The sequence below is a fragment of the Zootoca vivipara genome, chromosome 11 (genome assembly GCF_963506605.1).
Source record: "Zootoca vivipara chromosome 11, rZooViv1.1, whole genome shotgun sequence".
Taxonomy (NCBI): domain Eukaryota; kingdom Metazoa; phylum Chordata; class Lepidosauria; order Squamata; family Lacertidae; genus Zootoca; species Zootoca vivipara.
In genome coordinates, this window is record NC_083286.1 from 45,509,481 (window position 1) to 45,529,453 (window position 19,973).

General features: G+C 41.8%; 1 protein-coding gene across 1 annotated transcript; it reads left to right on the top strand.

The window, feature by feature from the left end:
* The first annotated feature begins 249 nt into the window (after positions 1 to 249).
* On the top strand, positions 250 to 18,980 carry PRKAA1 (protein kinase AMP-activated catalytic subunit alpha 1). Its single transcript, XM_035100532.2, has 8 exons — positions 250 to 376; positions 1,878 to 1,971; positions 5,086 to 5,230; positions 8,483 to 8,570; positions 10,112 to 10,336; positions 11,548 to 12,031; positions 12,229 to 12,355; positions 13,707 to 18,980. The coding sequence occupies exons 1-8, from the start codon at positions 279 to 281 to the stop codon at positions 13,949 to 13,951; spliced, it is 1,506 nt and encodes a 501-aa protein (XP_034956423.1). The 5' UTR covers positions 250 to 278; the 3' UTR covers positions 13,952 to 18,980.
* Positions 18,981 to 19,973: the final 993 nt, after the last annotated feature.

Below are 19,973 nucleotides of genomic sequence, written 5' to 3' on the forward strand. Positions count from 1 at the left end.
TCCTGGAGTTTTTTTGAAGCAATATTTACCAACATTTCTGGCTAAACATTTCTTTTCTTTTCTTTCTTTCTTTCTTTCTTTCTTTCTTTCTTTCTTTCTTTCTTTCTTTCTTTCTTTCTTTCAGTTGGCAAACATGAGCTGACTGGGCACAAAGTGGCCGTGAAGATCTTGAACAGGCAGAAGATTCGCAGCCTTGATGTGGTGGGGAAAATCCGCAGAGAGATTCAGAACTTGAAGCTTTTCCGGCATCCGCACATAATCAAGCTGTAAGTTCATGGATGTTTCCGTTCGAGAATAATCTCTCTGACGCTGGGTGTTCCTCGAGAAACGGAGCTCTCCCGTTCAATGGGCAAAATGAATGTTGGCAGGTTTTCAGGTGTGGTTCTTGTTTCTTCTTTGTGCTATAAACCAACCATGGCAAGCAAGCATTTATAACTCACAGGGAGCCGGAAGGCACTTGGCTAAAACGTCTAGTGAAGGCTTTTTTAGTCGCACAATAACAAGGATGGAAAATAACTCCCTTGGGGAAGTCAATGGAAGCAAGGCTTGCATATGTGTTTTTGTGTGTGTGTGTGGGGGGGGGTATTTTAGTACTAGGTAACGCAGTTGCCCCATGGCAAACAGTTAAATGTCCACCAATTCCGGTGTGTACCCTCTCTTCTGACTACCTGCTTGTGTTGCGGCTGTAGTAGGTCTTAGGAGCCGCTAGCACAATTTTTAATTGAATGTATGCCCCAACTTTCTACAAAAGTATACAAGGCGGCTTACGCAAAAACGACACAGTACAAATTAAGACAAAAGTGCAACCTATAAACAAGACAAAGTGCAATCTAAAAAGCAAAACCAGCAAGCAGCAGATCACACCGTAAAAGATGGGGGCCATAAGACTCTCCTCTCTTCCCTTCCTCTGATTCCAATTTCTTCCGCAAGCCTTATCCAGGATTCCCTCTTAACCAGGGTTTGGCAACCAGGGTCTGAAACAGCTTCCAATGTTAAGAAGGGGTTTCTTTAGCAGTAACACTCAATGCTGATGTAATGCACCATCATGGTTAAGGCAGAGGGAGTCTTGTGAGGCATGGCAAGGTTCAGGGAGATGGCTTGCACGATCCTGGGTTCCCCTAAAAATCTTGTAACCATGGTTCAAAACACCGGGAGTGGTATATTTGTATTGCTTGTATGTGCCTCAGGCTTTTACAACACACAATCCATCCAATGTATAACCTAGTTCAGGCATCCCCAAACTGTGGCCCTCCAGATGTTTTGGCCTACAACTCCCATGATCTCTAGCTAAGAGGACCCAGTGGTCAGGGATGATGGGAATTGTAGTCCAAAACATCTGGAGGGCCGAAGTTTGGGGATGCCTGACCTAGTTGATCAAGAACCTGCTTTCTCAGAATCTCCTCTCCTTGTTTTGATGCTGTGGAAGCTTTTGCCATAGTCAAGTCATACTGCCTCTTTGGTGATGTGTGGTAAAATAGACTTGGTGGTTGAAATGTTTCCCGCAGCTCCAGACAGTAGTACTGCACATTTTCTTTGGTCCAGGATAGTCCAAAGCAGTCACTGAAGACTTTCAGGAGTGGGGCATCAATCAAAGCTACCATGGATTCCATCCAGGTGCCACAGGTCTGCTCTGCATTTTTTGCTGACTCAGAAAATCCTGTGATAGCTGCATGTGTAAAGGAAAGGCCTGAGGCAAATCCTTCGCACTCTGAATGTGAAAGTAAGCTCCATTGAACCTGATGAAACTTCACTTCCAGATAAGCAAATGTATTATTTGGTTGCTCATCCATACACACCCTTTAATTGGAAGAGCTGCTCACTTTGTATGGCTCACGTAAGTGTATACAGTGAGTAAAATAATATATTTTCTTTCTCAGGTACCAAGTTATCAGCACCCCATCTGATATATTTATGGTGATGGAATATGTTTCAGGAGGTGAACTGTTTGATTACATCTGTAAAAATGGAAGGGTAAGTCTACCCAGTTTTTTCGAAGTTCTCCATATATTTTTCAATCTTGGGTGGGCTGCTGCACAGAATTCATTGGTTCAGACATTGAAAGCGAAGTATGCGAAAAGTAGCACATTGGAGTAGTCTGATTATATGAACTTCCTCCGTTCTAGAAAATTGCAGTTTCACAGTTCACGGAACAGAGCAAGTGACCGGACTGTTCTCTAACCCCATGTTACATTGTTCCCACAATCACTTTTATGGGCCATGTTTTTGTGCAAAGCGGCCCACCTTGAGTTCAAGGACCCAGTCTCTGGCTTATTTAGAAATGGCATCAACTCTGGTACCGTGTAGATCAGCAGTAGTGGGTGATAGGATGCATAAAATGTTCACATACAGTGGAACCTCGGTTTATGAACACCCCGGTTTACGAATTTTCAGTTTACGAACACCGCGGACCCATCTGGAACGGATTAATTCACTTTCCATTACTTTCAATGGGAAAGTTCGCTTCAGTTTATGAACGCTTCAGTTTATGAACAGACTTCCGGAACCAATTGTGTTCATAAACCGAGGTACCACTGTACATGTAAACAAATACCAGTGGTGTTCCCCCCCCCCCCCCAATTTCTGGGGTTAACCTTTGAAGAAAGTATCCACAATAAGTACTTCTGATCATTAACATCACTCTTCTAATAGTAGTAGTATTGTATGCCAGTTCTTTTTCAGAGAATTGTACAGTTGGAAGAGACCCTATGGGTCATGTCATTTGACCCCCTGCATTGCAGGAATCACAGCTAATCACAGACAGGTGACCATCCAACCTCTGTTTAACAACATCCAGTGATGGAGAGTCCATCACCTTCCAAAGTATTTTTTCTCAATGTACCGTAAATATTCTCCTGGAAGCAGATGCAGACAAATGGACAATGAACTGGAAAGGAGAATGACTGGCATTCTTTTTCCTACCAGTGAATACCCTTAGTCATGTATCTGTGGCTGCAATTTTTTCCTTCCCTTCATTATTGATATATCTGTATGACGGATGAATGGTTGCACACCGGTAAGAAGCGGCACGAAAAGGCATTTTGCTGGGCTGCAGTCTAACTTCTAGCTTCAAGGATAAAGGCTGATATTTGGTTTTGTAACTCACTGGCAGGACACAGGTGGCACTGTGGGTTAAACCACAGAGCCTAGGGCTTGCCGATCAGAAGGTCGGCGGTTCGAATCCCTTCCTCGGTCCCAGCTCCTGCCAACCTAGCAGTTCAAAAGCATGTCAAAGTGCAAGTACAGTAATACCTCGGGTTACAAACGCGATCCGTTCCGGATCGCAGTTCGTAACCCGATTAGTTCGCAAACCAAGCGCGATGGGCGCCGCCATTTTGCGCATGCGCAAAGCGCGCGATCGCGCGCGCACGCGGCTTATGCGCGCGCGCGGGGGGCGAAAACACTTCCGGGTTTGCGCAGTTCGTAACCCGAACTGTTCGCAAACCGAGGTGATCGTAACCCGAGGTACGACTGTAGATAAATAGGTATCGCTCCAAGCGGGAAGGTAAACGGCATTTCCATCCGCTGCTCTGGTTCGCCAGAAGCAGCTTTGTCATGCTGGCCACATGATCTGGAAGCTGTATGTCGGCTCCCTCGGCCAATAATGTGAGATGAGCGCCACAACCCCAGAGTCGGTCATGACTGGACCTAATGGTCAGGGGTCCCTTTACCTTTCCTTTAACTCACTGGTAAGAGTACATGGTTTGCATGCAGAAGGTCCCAGGTTCAAATCCTGGCATCTCCAGTTAGAAGTGTCATGCTGCCTTTGCCATGAGACCCTGCGTAGCCATATTCAGGCAGATAAAGTCTGGGCAAGATGGGCAGTAGTCTGACCGTACATATGATAGCTTCCAGTGTGTTTTCCTTGTGCTTATTTGAGCTCCTGTGAGAGCAAGAGCTTTTCCATTGGTTTCATTGTTGGGGGGGGGGGGACTTTAAGTATCCGTTTCCATTGCAAACAGAGCTACAATCAGTCGAGATGCCTGGGTAAATATGAGAACTGCAGGTATGGCCTGGTGAAGCTTTGTGTGATATCTTTGATCTTGGTCTAGTCGGTGACAAAAGGCGTCAATATTTATACTGAACCAGAGTTTTTACCCAAAGGGATCCTTAGTATTGTTTTCAAAACCAAACAATGTTTGGCATTGTTTAGAGTGCCACCTTAAGCGGGAACTGATGGACCCCTGGTTTGGATATCAGAATGATTGATAGCTTTTCATATGTGAATGTTGCATTATTACTTCTTCACTAGGGAAACAGCAAAATCACGTATTAGCATTGCTAAAAGTGTGTCACAGTTTCAAAAGAGTTTAGTTTAGTTGGGGGTCGGAGAGGTTGAGGATTTGTGTGTGTGTGTTGACATTTTAAACCATGTTAGATAGCCTTATTAAGTAAAGTCAATGTGACAAAGCATCTAAGAAGCTGCTTTCTGAATCATGAAACATCGGTTTTGACACAACTACGCTTTTCAAGGACCAAATGGTGTTCTTCTTTTTCTTTTTTTGGAGACAGCAAAGTTCTTAATCCAGCTCTTGCCACTACCACTAAGTAGGCAATGAACTTCATGCAACTCTCTAAATTTTCATTACAAGGAGAATTATTCTAAGATTTATTTTAACTTTCTCAATATTCCAGCTGATGAAGAATAGTCGAAACAGGGCCTTGTCCTGATTTTTACTGGAATTTGAATTTATCTTTATTTGCCTTCAACATTGGGCTTGATTCCCATTTAAACTCCGCATCAAATCAATAAAACCTTGTGAAGATTTTTTGGAAATCATCTTCTTTTGGCCTGAGTTCTTGCAATTCATTGCTTATTTCTGGACTTTCCCAAGAACTCCAATTTCCACTACCACTAAGTAAGCAAGACTTATTTAACTTTTCCAACTTCTTTTGTACCCCAGCATTTTTCTCCCCACCCTGTTTTTAAACAAAAGAAAACATGGAATATGTTTGGCATCCTAATGCCACAAAGCTGACATGCTCTGCCATTAATAAATTGGAAATGCTCAAATGTCTTGCAGTATGTTTGTGTGTTTGTTTAAAAATGTATCCCTTTTCTTGTTTCCCCCCCTCCTCTCTTGTTAGCTTGATGAAAAGGAGAGTAGACGTCTGTTCCAGCAAATCCTTTCTGGTGTGGATTATTGCCATAGGCATATGGTAGTGCATAGAGACTTGAAACCTGAAAATGTACTGCTTGATGCACACATGAATGCCAAGATTGCCGATTTTGGTAGGTTTCCTTTCATGAATGTCTCTTATATTTTGGTATACAATGAACATTTATGTAGTACTGAGTTCCTGGTGCTTGCATTGAACTCTGATACTAAACAGAGATCTGTGTCTTGTGGTACTAAGGTGTTCCTTTGCCTGTTTAGAGGAAAGAAGGGTTCTTAAGGTCTGCCCTCCCCCACAAGTTTTTTTGTAGTTGTTAACTTCTAAAATGCATTGATTATTTTCTTTCTTCGGGGGCAATTCTTTTTGTTGGAACACTGCAGAAAAAAGCTGTTGAGGCATCCTTCTCCTTTGGGGTTCTGCCCATTTAGGAAACATTTAGCTCAATACTGCTGCTGTTTGCATTATTATTATTTTTAATTAACAAAATACATTGTTTGAAAGTTTCAGCAGAAAAAATGGTAACTAAAACAAACAAGAACAAAACAGAAAAATGCCAAACGGTGATTCAACAGCTTAATAATTAGTCTCCCTCACCAGGTAAAATTGGTCTGCAGAATGTTTAATTCTATATAGACTAATAGATTTGGAAGATTAGCTCCTACATCCAGATGATGCTCACATTTTGTATTTAAAAACCTCATTATAATATACTTTAGTGAAACCCAGTGGCATTAAAAAAATAACACTGCAGTGCATTCTGTATACTTGCCTATTGCTGTTTGAAATTAAATGCAAACTGTTTTGGATTTAAATTTGAACGCTCAACATGCATCTTGGTGATTAAACCACCCAAGAGGAAAAGCAGATGTCTTACTAAATCCTATTTACTCTGCCTTCTTTTCTCTTTATATGGGATCAAAGCCGGTGGCAAAACTTGCTTTGACCAAGCTTATGTAATGTGAATTTGCAGCCCAATCCTGTGCTTGTTAACTTGGTAGCAAGTCCCACGAGTTCCATGGGGACATTCCAAGCAACCCTTCATAAGCATTGCATCCTTAATAGTGCAGTCCTATGCATGTTTAGTCAGCAGTAAACTCCCACAGTGGGGCTTACTCCCAGGTAAGTGTGTAGGATTGCACTCACTATGTGAGTTGGCACCTTACCATCAGCCAGCCACCCACTGTGTCAGCTTGCAGTCCCTTCTTCCTACTCCATCCTTTTAGTGAAGAACCTGTCATCTAGACAGAAGAGTCCCCCCCCCATCCCTAAATATATCATATATCCATGCTGTTTGTATGCTGCCTTGGCTTTTAAAAAAACTGAGTCAGCTTTGAGGTCTCTGATGAAAGATGCTGTGCAAATGCTAAGTACTTAGGTATGTCAAAGGTACGGTATAATTGGAGGTTCACCATCTTGCCACATCTTTCCTCTCTGGTGGACTGCTACATCTCCATGCCTTTTGGGACAGCAAACAACTTTGCTTATTTATTGTTTAAAGTAGAATGTCATTCTAATTTTGCAATATTAAATATAATTTAGAACAGCATTAACACAAGGAGCTGCCTTCTCCCAAGCTGGATTGCTGCCCAAGTGGCCCACTGTATCTGTTCTCACTAGCAATTGCTTTCCCAGGCAGATATCCCAGCCCTTTTTTGCTGGAGAGGCCGGAAACTGAACTTGTAGACTTCTGCATGCAAAGCGTATTCCCTGTTGCTTAATGTATGTCCCTTCCCCTTCTGCCAGCCCTTTGCAAATAGAGTAAGTAATTTGCCTGTGGTTGGCTTTAAGGGGAAATGAGCTGTCCTGCTCTGGCAGAGCTGGGGAACCTTTTGGACTCAGCGGGCCAGAGCCTTATCTGGCCACAGCCCTGCAGGCCAACTTTGACCGGTGGGCAGGACAACCCACCCACCAATCACAGAACAGCATGATGCTGTTGGATGGTTGACAGGTAGGTTGTCCTGCTTACCTGCCAAAATCTCTTGCACAGTGGTTCCCAAGGGCCCAGCAGCCAGCTGGCTGTGGAGGGCTTGGAGACCCAAGCACAAAGCGGTTTGCATGCCCTTTGCAGCTGATCCGGCAGGGTTCAACTTTACCACCCGTCAGCTGCTGTTGGGCAGTAGAGCCAAAGCCTGCCTTCCCATGCCACTGTACAACTGGGAACTAGACCCCTGTGAACTGGCGACTGCATCTCTGCCTGCCCCATACCTAACATCACATATGACGTCAGGTGTGGAATGGGTGAGTGTGGTTTGGGGAAATGGCTACTTTGAAACCCCGAAGAGCCGGATTTGGACCGTGGGCCAGAGATTCCCCACTTTGCTGTGCTGCACAGAGGATTGTGCAAATTTGCGCTGTGCCACCATTGCATGTCACCTCAGCAGAGCTGTACCTTTTGATCTAATAACGCACACTTGAGAAGCATGATGTTTTCTGGGTTGTGGCTACCGTTGCCGCTCGCTTCCCAGTCTGGTCCCCTTCCTTCCTGCAGAAGCGAAAACAAAAATAAGCTACAACTTTGCAAGTGGTTGAGGGGTCATGCTGAAGTGGTGGTGCGTCAGCTGAAGGAGACTTAGCAATGAATGATAGCAGCATGATATCTCTGTTCTTCTTTATGTGAAGGGTACATGAAACAACATTTCCACTTTATATGGGTCCAATGTTAAGTCATTCTCAGAGTAGGCTCATTGAAATCAGTGGACTTCAGTGGTCTACTCAGGGTTTGCCTTATCAGTGGTGGCCAAACTTGGCCCTCCAGCTGTTTTGGGAGTTCCCATCATTCTTGGCCACTGGCCCTGTTAGCTAGGGATGGTGGGAGTTGTAGTCCAAAAACAGCTGGAGGGCCAAGTTTGGCCACCACTTAGCTGGATATCATCCTGTGATTTGAAGTTTGGATGTGGCATCTATAAAATACGCTTGCCATTAGTTGCCGATTGAGTTTCTTATTAATTATATTAGCAAGTTCTTAAAACTGATGCAGAGGAACATTTCCTCCATATCTTCTGGGACACAGCTGCTGTTTTCTTTTCTTAAACTCCCTTCAGAATTCTTGGTCTTGCCACATTGTGGTACAAGCCTCAAAATTGCCAATTTAGTTTTTCCTAAAACTTTAGTTTGGGGGGGGGCAGGGTGGGACTCATTTTTACCCTGTTGTGTATAATTTCTGCTCAGATTACTACCATAAGACTTACTTCTTTACATTATTGTATGTTTGGTGTCATCGTTTTATTTTTTCTGCCTGTAAGTTATAAGCCCAGGTAATAGTGTGCAGGTAGGCCAATGATTATTATTTTTAGCACTTTGAGAGGCTTTAATGTATGTTAGTTGTCTGGGGCTCATCCTCCTCATTTGAACTTTTGTGTATTTTCAGGCCTCTCGAATATGATGTCAGATGGAGAATTTTTAAGAACAAGCTGTGGTTCTCCTAACTATGCTGCTCCAGAAGTAATTTCAGGAAGGTAGTTTCTCTTCTTGGATAAATGTATAATATGTATTGTCAAAAAACAAAGCCCTGCTCTTCAGTGTTAAAGCCACAAGGTAGATTGCTGAACTTCCAGGTTTGGAAAACTTGAAATGTCTGACTTTAGTGACTTCTTTTGGTTCCTTTCAATGCTTGTTATGTATAAGACTTTCTTGGACGCTGGCATTAGGACAGTCATACCATAGTAAGCCAAGATCTGTATATGAGACTTTGGCTGCAGATGCAGCCATTCCATTTCTCCCTTTTAGACAAACCATTTTGTCCAAACTAGGAAAATACAGGTGAAACTCAGAAAATTAGAATATCGTCGAAAAGTGCATTTCTTTCAGTAATGCAACTTATTATTTTTTTATTTTTCTTTGAATTTTTACAAATGCTTTCTTTTGGAAATTCCACAGTAATAAAACATAGTTACAATAATACAAAAATAAACATTGCTATAACATTTCATTAATTACATTCCATTTATAATTGACCCGCCTAACGACAAATAATTACAACAAATAAAGGCCTGACATATCTTGCTCTGCATGTCATGCATCTGTCTCATATATTGGTTCCACCTTTTAAGTTGCATTGCTGAAATAAATGCACTTTTCAATGATACTCGTAATTTTCCGAGTTTCACCTGTACAGTTAACTGCAAGACTTCTGGCTTGTTTATGTGAAAGGAAAATGGAGGGGCTGCATGCCTGCTAACTTGTATCCTCCATGGAGTCGCCCTGCAAACAGTGGCATCACTACAACTTACTAGAATGAAGTAGGAGGAGCAGGATAGCAGTGATGTTGGGGGTGCACAGGTGCATCATGGGAGCCATTCATTGCTCACACTGGTGTACCCAACCATGCGGTTTAGATAGGATTTTTTCTACTTACAAATTTTTTCTCTCAATGCATTCCTATGGGATTCGACTTACAAATGTGCGTTTGGAATGCATTAAATTCGTAAGTAGAGGTACCACTGCGGTTAAAAAAATAATACAGTTTGCCAATTTTAGTCATTCAGCTTTGCTGGAAATATGCAAGCTCTTGGCTTTAATGAAGATGATAAACTCATATCTTTGGGGCATGCTTGGGAAAATAATTTCGGTGTCTTAAGAACCAAGATAACCATGATCCTAGCAGGGTTTTCAGGCTTTGCCATATGAATTTAAATTATCATAATGTGGTTTTGGTTTTATCCATTCTGCTTCCTTGGATCATATTGGGTGATATCCCTAGCCCTGTGATGCCAACAGAGGCATCCATTCATAGAAAAAGCAGGGAGACAAATAGTAGCCATGGTTATGAATAACCAGGGCTTGCTTCTAACCAGGTTCTTGACATAGACATGGTGGCTTGCTAAAAATTCATCACACTTTGTTGGGTCCATTTTATAGCAACAGTTAAAAGCATACTTAATTTTAGTGCTGTGTGTAGTCTTTTCCATTAATTGCTGAATGACTGACAAACCAGATCAAGAAGTGCTTTGTGTATGTGTTACCTGAACAAAAGTTAATGATGAGCTTCGTTTTTCAGGTTATACGCAGGTCCTGAAGTGGATATATGGAGCAGTGGAGTTATTCTCTATGCTTTGTTATGTGGAACACTTCCATTTGATGATGATCATGTGCCAACTCTTTTTAAGAAGATATGTGATGGTATCTTTTATACGCCTCAGTACCTGAATCCAGCAGTAATTAGCCTTTTGAAACACATGCTGCAGGTGGATCCCATGAAGAGGGCTACAATCAGAGACATAAGGTATTTTTCACCTGAAGTAAAAAATAAAATATAGACCAGGATGCACTCCTTTTCCTAAATTTTTATGCTAGTGTGTTAAAAATAGATTTAATACAACCTTCATTTTAAATTTCCTAGAGGTTTGAATAACTTCCTACACTCATGCTTTAAAAACAGTATTTGCAGGATTCATTTCTTTGCTTTCTCATTGCTTTTCTTAGTTATAGTAATGTATTAAGTCCCTACAGTATATTTAGCTTTATCATATGTTGATTTTTATATTAGATTTCATTGTAATTCAAACGTTTTGCAACCACCATTCAAGTACAGGAGAATAAGTTTTAAATAACAGGAAAATAGACTCATATTATAAAATACAGTGGTACCTCGGTTTAAGTACACAATTGGTTCTGGAAGTCTGTACTTAACCTGAAGCGTACTTAACCTGAAGCGAACTTTCCCATTGAAAGTAATGGAAAGTGGATTAATCCGTTCCAGACAGTCCGTGGAGTACTTAAACTGAAGCGTACTTAACCTGAAGCGAACTTTCCCATTGAAAGTAATGGAAAGTGGATTAATCCGTTCCAGACGGTCCGTGGAGTACTTAAACTGAAAGTACTCAAACCGAAGCGTCCTTAAACCGAGGTATGACTGTATGTAGAAAAGATTAAGTCAGTTATAAATCAAGTTGTGAACAGAGTCTTGTATCTTATTCCAGCTTCACTTTTAAATATCTGTTAGAGATTATAAGTCGTATCCTACATCAGTCATACTCAAGAGTAGACCCACTGAGATTGCTGGACATGAATTATTTCCATTAATTTCAATGGGGCTACTCTGAATTGAATCCAATCAGACACAATCCAATATGAGATGAAGGGAACAATGCTGCCACACTTAGACCTTTTGAATAAACATGGTTAGGATTGCAGTGTAAGAGAAGTACTCCTGTTTAGACTCTGTAAGAAGCATTAGCTAGAAGTCATATGTTGGGTGGAGAGAATACTAAAAAGGCTTCTATCCTAGCCTGATGACTACTTTGGCCACAGCTGCAGCAATTATCCCAGCGTTCTGCTGTGAGCCACTTCAAATTCCATCTGCAAAGTGAGAACTGAAAGTTCCTAAGCTGCTGAGTCAAAGTGAAATCCGTATTTGCAATGTTTTGTTGATAAAGGGCTTTTTAGCTAATACACCAATTAGCTTTTGAAATGACTGGATTGTTTTGCATCCAGGGAACACGAATGGTTCAAGCAAGACCTCCCCAAGTACCTCTTTCCCGAGGACCCGTCTTACAGTTCAACAATGATTGACGACGAAGCCTTAAAAGAGGTCTGCGATAAATTTGAGTGCACAGAGGAGGAGGTGCTGGGCTGCCTGTATAACCGGAACCACCAGGATCCTTTAGCAGTCGCCTACCACCTGATTATCGATAACAGGAGAATAATGAATGAAGCGAAAGACTTCTATTTGGCTACGAGCCCACCAGATTCCTTTCTCGACGATCACTTCTCCCGCCCCCACCCCGAAAGAGTGCCATTTTTAGTGGCCGAAACGCCAAGGCAACGCCATACGCTCGACGAGCTAAACCCACAGAAGTCCAAACATCAAGGGGTCAGGAGGGCTAAGTGGCATTTGGGAATCCGGAGTCAGAGTCGACCCAACGACATCATGGCAGAAGTTTGTCGAGCAATCAAACAGCTGGATTACGAGTGGAAGGTGAGGTTATTACTTTCTGCTAACAGTTGGTGGTTTGAAAAGGAAGTTACAAAAATTGGCTTAGGGTTGAATCCCAACTCGGTGGACTTGTCATGTCTATCTTCATTGGCGTCAACCTATCCATTACTGCTTTGGGAGTCCCTTAATTAAAAAAAGAAAAAAAGGGTGGGGTTTTAACTTTCAACTTTGTTTCCTAGGTTGTGAATCCATACTACTTGCGTGTTCGAAGGAAGAATCCAGTGACCGGCACATATTCCAAAATGAGCCTCCAGTTATACCAGGTGGACAGTAGGACTTACCTATTGGATTTCCGTAGCATTGATGGTATGTCGTATCGATCATTTGCCAGCAACCTCTTCCTTATCCAAAGTGCTGCAAAACATTTATTGTGCTTATCCCGCCCGCAGATCTGTGAGGCAAACCACTATTATTCCACATGTGGGATCTGAGGATGGCTTAAAAACACGATGAGGTTTATTGCAGTGGGTTTAATCCATTAATTCACTATTATTACAGTGGTACCTTGGTTGTCAAACATCTTGGCTCCTGAATGCCACAAGCCCGGAAGTTAGTGTTGCGGTTTGCGAACGTTTTTCTGAAGCCGAACGTCCGATGGGGCTTCCGATTGAGTGCAGGAAGCTCCTGCAGCCAATCAGAAGCCATGCCTTGGTTTTTGAACTGTTCCGGGAATCAAACGGATTAAGTTCAACAACCAAAGTACCACTGTATTATTAATTCAGACTTAATAGTTACTTGTTACCTGGAGGTCTCCAAGCAATTTAAACACATTTAAAACATAAATATAAATACTCTAGTCCATCAGAAACTTGGAACCCATAGGAAGCTTTGGCAGCACACTAGTAACAAAACAACATAATTTTAGTTCTTATTAAAAAAACCTGGGAAAAGAGATAAATTTTTACCTGGTGCTGAAAATATATCAACAAAGGTGACCATGCCTGGGGAGAGCATTCCGCAGAATGGGGGCCACCACTAAAAAGGCTGTCTTGTCCCTACCCTCTGAGCCACCCTCAGTTTCGGGACCTGGAGAAGGGCCTCAAAAGAAGGCTAAGCATCTGGGAGAGGCATATTGGGAGAGGCATTCCAGAAGAAATTTGGGATCCTGAGCTGTAAAGAGCTTTGAGCTGGGCTCGGAAGCATGCAAGCAGCAAGTGTAGTTGTGATAGAATTAAAGCATTCGGTTCACCTCAAGCCTGCCAGCAGTTGTGCTGCCACATTCTCTACTGTTACCACATGGGCAGGTGAATACTGGCCATGACTTTTCATGGAGGAAAGGTGCCAGGGTATCATGTTATGTTAGTTGTATGAGAGACTCCGGTTTAGAGATGGTATACATCTAAGGACCAGATACTGGGGGACTAATGGAATGGCCAGCACCGTTGCTTGCAAGCTTCCTGGCTGGCCACTGGTGGAAACAGAATGGTAGGGGGAGATTGAACAGCAAGGCAGTTCTTGCTGCCCCATTGAGTTCGTAGGATTACTTCCAGAACCAGGTGTCAGCACTTGTTCCACTGAACCGCAGTGGCTTAGCCTGGTGAGCTGTGACCATAATAATCCACCGGTTCTTGGGTGTTGTAGCAGCTTCAGCTACCTCATTTGCCATTGTGTAGCCTTGTTAGCGTGGCTCTTAAATTGTTTTCTTTTCTTGCACCAGATGAAATCACCGAAGGAAAATCGGGGACTACCACTCCCCAGAGGTCAGGCTCTGTGACGAACTACAGATCTTGTCAGAAGGATTTGGACACTGACGCTCAAGGAAAATCCTCTGATATGTCTCTTACCTCATCCGTGACCTCTTCCCTTGATTCCTCTGCAACCGAGTTAACCCCAAGATCAGGGAGCCACACGATAGAATTTTTTGAGATGTGTGCAAATCTTATTAAAATACTTGCACAATGATTTGTAAGATTGGCTTTTTTTTTTACAGCAATAAGCATGCCTAAAAAAAAAGAGAGAGAGAAATCATAGTCTGATGCTTCCAGTTATAATCAAGTTGTAGTTAACTTTGGCGCTGAGAAGACTAGCCACATTGCAATTTGCACAGGAATTGAACATACATTTAAAAGCAGTCTAGACCTCTTAACGTAATGAAGCAAATTATGATTAGACAGTCACTGTTATGATAACAGGTACAAAAAAAATATGACAGCCTTTTCCAGCAAGAGTTTATCTTTCATTGTACGCACATTGGGACTTCATGGAGTATTAACCGTGTGGATCATTTTTGTAGTATGTATTTCTATTGCTGATATTATTTACCTGTTACAGTATAAGTGGTCACTTTCTAGATGAGGGGTGACTCTTTGGATCCCAGCCTTCAGCTGCACCCTCCTCTGTCAGTATAAGCGTTCTCTTTGTCAAACAGCTCTTGAAACTTGTGGCACTGGTCTCAGGTTTTTGGCAGCCAGTGGTGCGCTTGGATTAAAAAAGCTAAAGCAGGCATCCCCAAACTTGGGCCCTCCAGATGTTTTGGACTATAATTCCCATCATCCCTGACCACTGGTCCTGTTAGCTAGGGATCATGGGAGTTGTAGGCCAAAACATCTGGAGGGCCGCGTTTTGGGGATGCCTGGGCTAAAGCAACGCCTACTTTTGCTAGTCAATGTGTTGGCAGATGCAACTAGGTTGTACGCAGAGTAGACCCATTAAAATGAAAGGACTTAAGTTAGTCGCATCCATTGATATAAAAGCGTCTACTCTGAGTAAATCTTAGTTAGAGGCAACCCAATGCCGGAAACCCTATGCATTTGAATTCTGCATAAAGCATAAGAGTGAAAATTGTAAGGCCAGATAGAGTCAATCAAAGCAGTGTTGGGTTAGATATTGTGGTAAGAGTGGAAGAAATGGGCCGGGATCTAAAGAATCCCGGAACCTGTTTTTGAGTCTGAGGGCGGCTTTAGGCGTGACTTTTCTTGAGCAGCCACTGCATATTCCACACACATGTTTCAGAAGCATTTCAGGGACCTCTGTTTAGTTGGGGGAGCAATTCAGAATTTCCACCACACTTAGTGCAGGCTCTTTCTGTGAGCCTAATCGGATGCTTGGATCTTGTTGGTGGGATTTAGTCAAGAACTGCAGAGAGCAGGGGATGGAAAACCTTAGTCCGTGGACTGGATGCAGCTCATAACCAGAGTTCATCCAGCCTGTGGGTCCCCTCTTGACCACCAGCTGCTCTGTAGGGTGGGAAAAGGCCTTTGATGTTGTGCAAAGTCTGCAATTCCAGCTCCTTCCTCTGCAAAGAGATCTGCTGGAATGTGGCCCCCAACAGCTAATGCGGCCCTCAGCCCCCCAAAAATATTATCCACCCCTGACTTAGGGAAAGGGGCTCTCCAGCCTCTGGTGCTACCGATCTTTAAAGTCAAGAATATACTTGGTAGGTTCACAACTGTGTAGATTCAGTGACCCAGCTTCCTGCATGCTACTTACAGGATGTAGCTCCTGTGCCTGCACCCAAATGAGCATGTGGCTCATCAGACAGTCCCAAGTGGATTGGTGCATGCAGTTCTGGAATCTTGCACTGAGAATTCCTTGGCGCCCTGTTTTCATATGGCTTTCATATACAGATTTTTTGGCAGATTACTCTTCTGGTAATGGCCTGTGTTGCATAAATCACTTTTTTTACACAACTTTTTAAATACTGAATTCAGATTTCTAAAAAAAAATAAGTAGCTTTGGTTCAGTTTTGAAATGTACAGGAACCTCTTGATTAAAGGTTCCTTGATTAAAAAATGAGCGAGCAGGTTTGGCTGCTAGAAACTTAAGTGTGCTTTTCAGTAATGAACTGCAAGTGTTGACAGAATGGCCAGCAACAGCAAAAAGCACCTGGCTGTGTTGTGGGTTTTTTAAATGTTTATTTGATGAATTTACTCCAAAGAACATGTTGATTTAAATGTTTTTGTGTGTGCGTTTTTTAAAAAGAATTGCAGAAGGATATGCCAGTTGAAATGCTACATCCCAATCATGATCAACACATACTTTGGTCTGTTCCCTTAATCCTGGCTAGGATTTCAAGCACACCAAACACACAGTGAAGCTGGCCAAGCTAAGTCCTAAGCTTAGTTTGCCAATCTAAGTCCTGCCCCAAATAATAAGGTACAGAAGACCTGCCTTTCACCTTGCAAGCAGGTAGAGCAAACTGCCTTTCCCATGGTGCTTTGCAGATGTAGCACTTTCACCATGGTTAACGCAAACTGTTTTTGCACCTTAGTTTGTAGCCAATCCTTAACCATGATTTAGGTCAGCCTTCCCCAAACTGGTGTCCTTTCAGATGTTGTTGTACTATGACTTTATTATCTCTGACCATTGTCTCCTGGCTGGGGGTGATGGGATTTGGAGTCGATAAGAACACCCAAAGGGCATCAGGTTGGTTAAGTATGATTTAAGTGTTCAGACGGTTAAGGAAAACACAACCAAGTTAAGTGCTATGTTTCCTGCACAGCACCTGCAGATCACAGAAAACGGATCTCTTATTCATTCATTTTGGTGGTTATCTTCCAAATGTATTGCACCAGCAATAAGTAGAGAACCACCCGAGGAAGCAATCCTCTTTGAACTGATATAATATTAATCTGGATCTGCTGAGTGAGCTAATGGGAGAATTTATAACAATAATTTTTCGGTGTAATGAGCTAAAATATGAACAAGCCTTTTATGCTGCCTCTTCGCTCCTTGCTTTGTGATAGGAACAAACCAAACAAGAAGCCTTCAATTAATTATAGTTCCCTGTTTTGTATGAACAGAGAAACCGTAGTTAGCAGCTTCAGAACAAGGCAACATTTCCCACCAAATTCAAGCTGTGGTTTAATACTTGGCCTGTTGGGTTATCCATAGTTTTCCAATTAGGACAAAATGGAAAACTATACCTGATTTCCTTGCTAGCTAATGCGAAGGGGCTTTGTAACACTTGTTCACAGCTTGCCTTTAAACCAAGGTAATGATTGTCCCAACATAGTCAATATCTGCGCTTGAATATGCACTGAGTTAGAATAAACATGCAGCTGCTTAAGCCCACATCTGCTGCATGAATTCATGCACTGTCGACTGTCGGTAGTTTAACTAGAAGGAAGTTGGACCATTGCATGGCTTATTATGGTGTCAAAAGCCCATAAACTCCAGCTACTTGGGAATTTTGCCATGCCCTGGTCTTTCAGAGCCAGATACATTGAATGGTCTTCTCACATTACATTTTCCGCCTATTTTCAAACAGTGACATAACTTTCCAGAATGCAGCAATGTCTTTAGAGTGGAACTTGAGTAGCAGTCTGTAATGTGGAGTCTGTAAAGGAGAGAGAGAGAGAGAGAGAGAGAGAGAGAGAGAGAGAGAGAGAGAGAGAGAGAGAGAGAGAGAGAGAGAGAGAGAGAGAGAGTTGTTGGGAGGGATGGGGCTGTAAAGGAACAAGGAGTATGTACTGCTGTTGTGATGCCGTAAGAGAAAGAGGTTGTCTTGGGGGACCAAGCAACAGTCCTTACCTTTTATATAAATACCTTTTATGTCTAGTTCTGCTGCACTTATTCAGTAATTGTGATTTTGTTTTTTGTTGCTAATAGTGCACTTGGCAAAATGATATGAACACATTGTTCCCCACCCCTGCCCCTTTATTTGCTGGGTAGCCTTCCTAGGATGTGTTCAGAAACCAACCCGAAAGCTCTCTTTGGCAAACGTCAGACAATAGTGGGCCCAAGCCATAAGCATCGCTGCTGCACATCGTCTGTCTTATCTCTGTGGGATATGCATCCCAATTGTATGCATGTTTCTATGGAAGTCCCACAGAGTTCAATGGGGCTTCTTCCTAATTCTGCTTGCATTAGGACTACAGCTTCGGTGAGACTCCTATACAAGCTCCATTGAGAGGGATGGGACTGGGAAGATATATGCCAGCAACATCTGTGGATTGCACCCTGTGTCTTTGCACTGGGAAGTGTCATGGTGTAACAATATATGCCATTTTTGTTTGTGCTACCAGGTTGTCTGGGTTGTATCCAGTGTTAATTCTTACATAAAGCAGAACCATTGAAGTTAATGGGCATTAATTTGGGTCCTTTAATTCTAATGGGTCTGTTCCCAAATATAACTTGGTTGGATACATCCTTTATATTATCATGGTCCCTAGCAGAAGGGTACCGTTACTTAATCTTAAATGGCCAGTTTTATTTTTTTAAGAAAATAGTTTTTGGCCATGAAACATTCTCTTTCTATTCAGTTCTTTTAAAAAATAACTTTTGCCCCCTCCCTAAAGTGCAGGATATCCAATGTGTATTAAGAAAAAAACAACCCTTTTTCATAGGTTTTTTTTTTTACACTTACAGTGAAATATTGATGTTGTAATTAATTCCTTTTTGTGTGACCCTGTGAGGTCACCTTAGAGTTGACATTTCTTAGTGGTATGTTAGGATAGGGCAATAGATGGTCATGCAACAAGAGGAACTGCTTTGTAAAAGAGACAGCCATGGAACTGTGAAGAAGGGAAAAAAAGGGCTTTCTCAACAGCAACTTCAAAAATAAAGTCAATAGGGAGCATCATGTTAATGGGCCAAGTACCGTCAAATGATTTGTTTTTACTGAAATTCATAATCAGTTGTGAGAGGTGTGTGTGTATAAAACTGTCCACGTGCAATGTAATTTAACACTGGTGAGAGGGTAGAAGTCCATCTTTGTGGTGCAATATTTTCAAAAAGACCAACTTTCGTATGTGTTCTGACATTTTATGTGTTTCAGTACAAGCTTTTGAGATACTTTCTTTTGTCAATTGATTTTACCATTGTATAGCTTATGACATGGATGACCACCTTCTCTTACAAACAAGATGTGCCTACTTCTATTGCGGATTTCTTTTTTTCTTTTTCGGCAATACTGAATGAAAAATAAATGCTTGTGATAGCTGTATATGACTTGTTACTTTTAATAAACATTAAATTGTATGCAAATAAATCTGTGAAATGTATTTGTGTGCACGGTGTCCTGGCTTTCTATATGCTTTATTATGCTTAAAGGTAAAGGTACCCCTGACCGTTATGTCCAATCACGGATGACTGTGGGGTTGCGGCGCTCATCTCGCTCTATAGGCTGATGCTTACACATCAACAAAACACAAAAAAGAAAATCATACATTTACATCATTTACCACACAAGTACAAAGTCACCAAAAAAGAAAAAATAGGTTCGTAAACTTGACAGTAAATTTTCTTTAAAGACTTCTAACTTCCTGTCTTCTCCATACTTCGTTTCTTGTTCTTTAACTTTTTGCAAAAATCTATCCACTCATTCCAAAATAAAGTATTATTTCTCCTATATCATTGTTTCTTTCTTAGTACAGCTACAGAGGTTATTCAAAGCCAGCAACCGAATTCAGACTACCACAGTTGTTCTTAAGATATGTTTTGAAAACCTCCCATTTTGCAATAAAGACTTGTTTTGAGTTGTCTTTCAATTTTTTGGTTAATTTGGCTAACTGCATATTCAGCTAATTTCAATAACCATTCTGGCTTTCTTCATACCTATAGTCTACATTGACATCTTAGCCATTTGGGAAGCTGTTAAACTCGATTTCAGGCTTACAAAAGTGGTAAAAGTATAAAAACTACACCAATGGAGTTCTACTTCACTTCTGCTTAATATCCACCACGTGCTTTTCTTTCCCGAAAGAAGCCCAAAGCAGTGAATCAGAAATTATCAATACAGCAATATCTGAGCAGCCCTTACAACAATATAGTTAACAATAAGTAGAATGTGGTAGTTATACTGATTTCATATCAGAACTGTATAAAGATCAAAAAATCACAAATGGTTATTAAAGAATGCAACAATAGCCATTTATTTCAACTGTTCCTGAGCATTTGCTGGGTTTCTAGACATGTCAGATTCTTTAATAAGGTCATCGGTAACGTCAGACAAGCTTCCCTGAAAAATGTTTGTCCATTATTG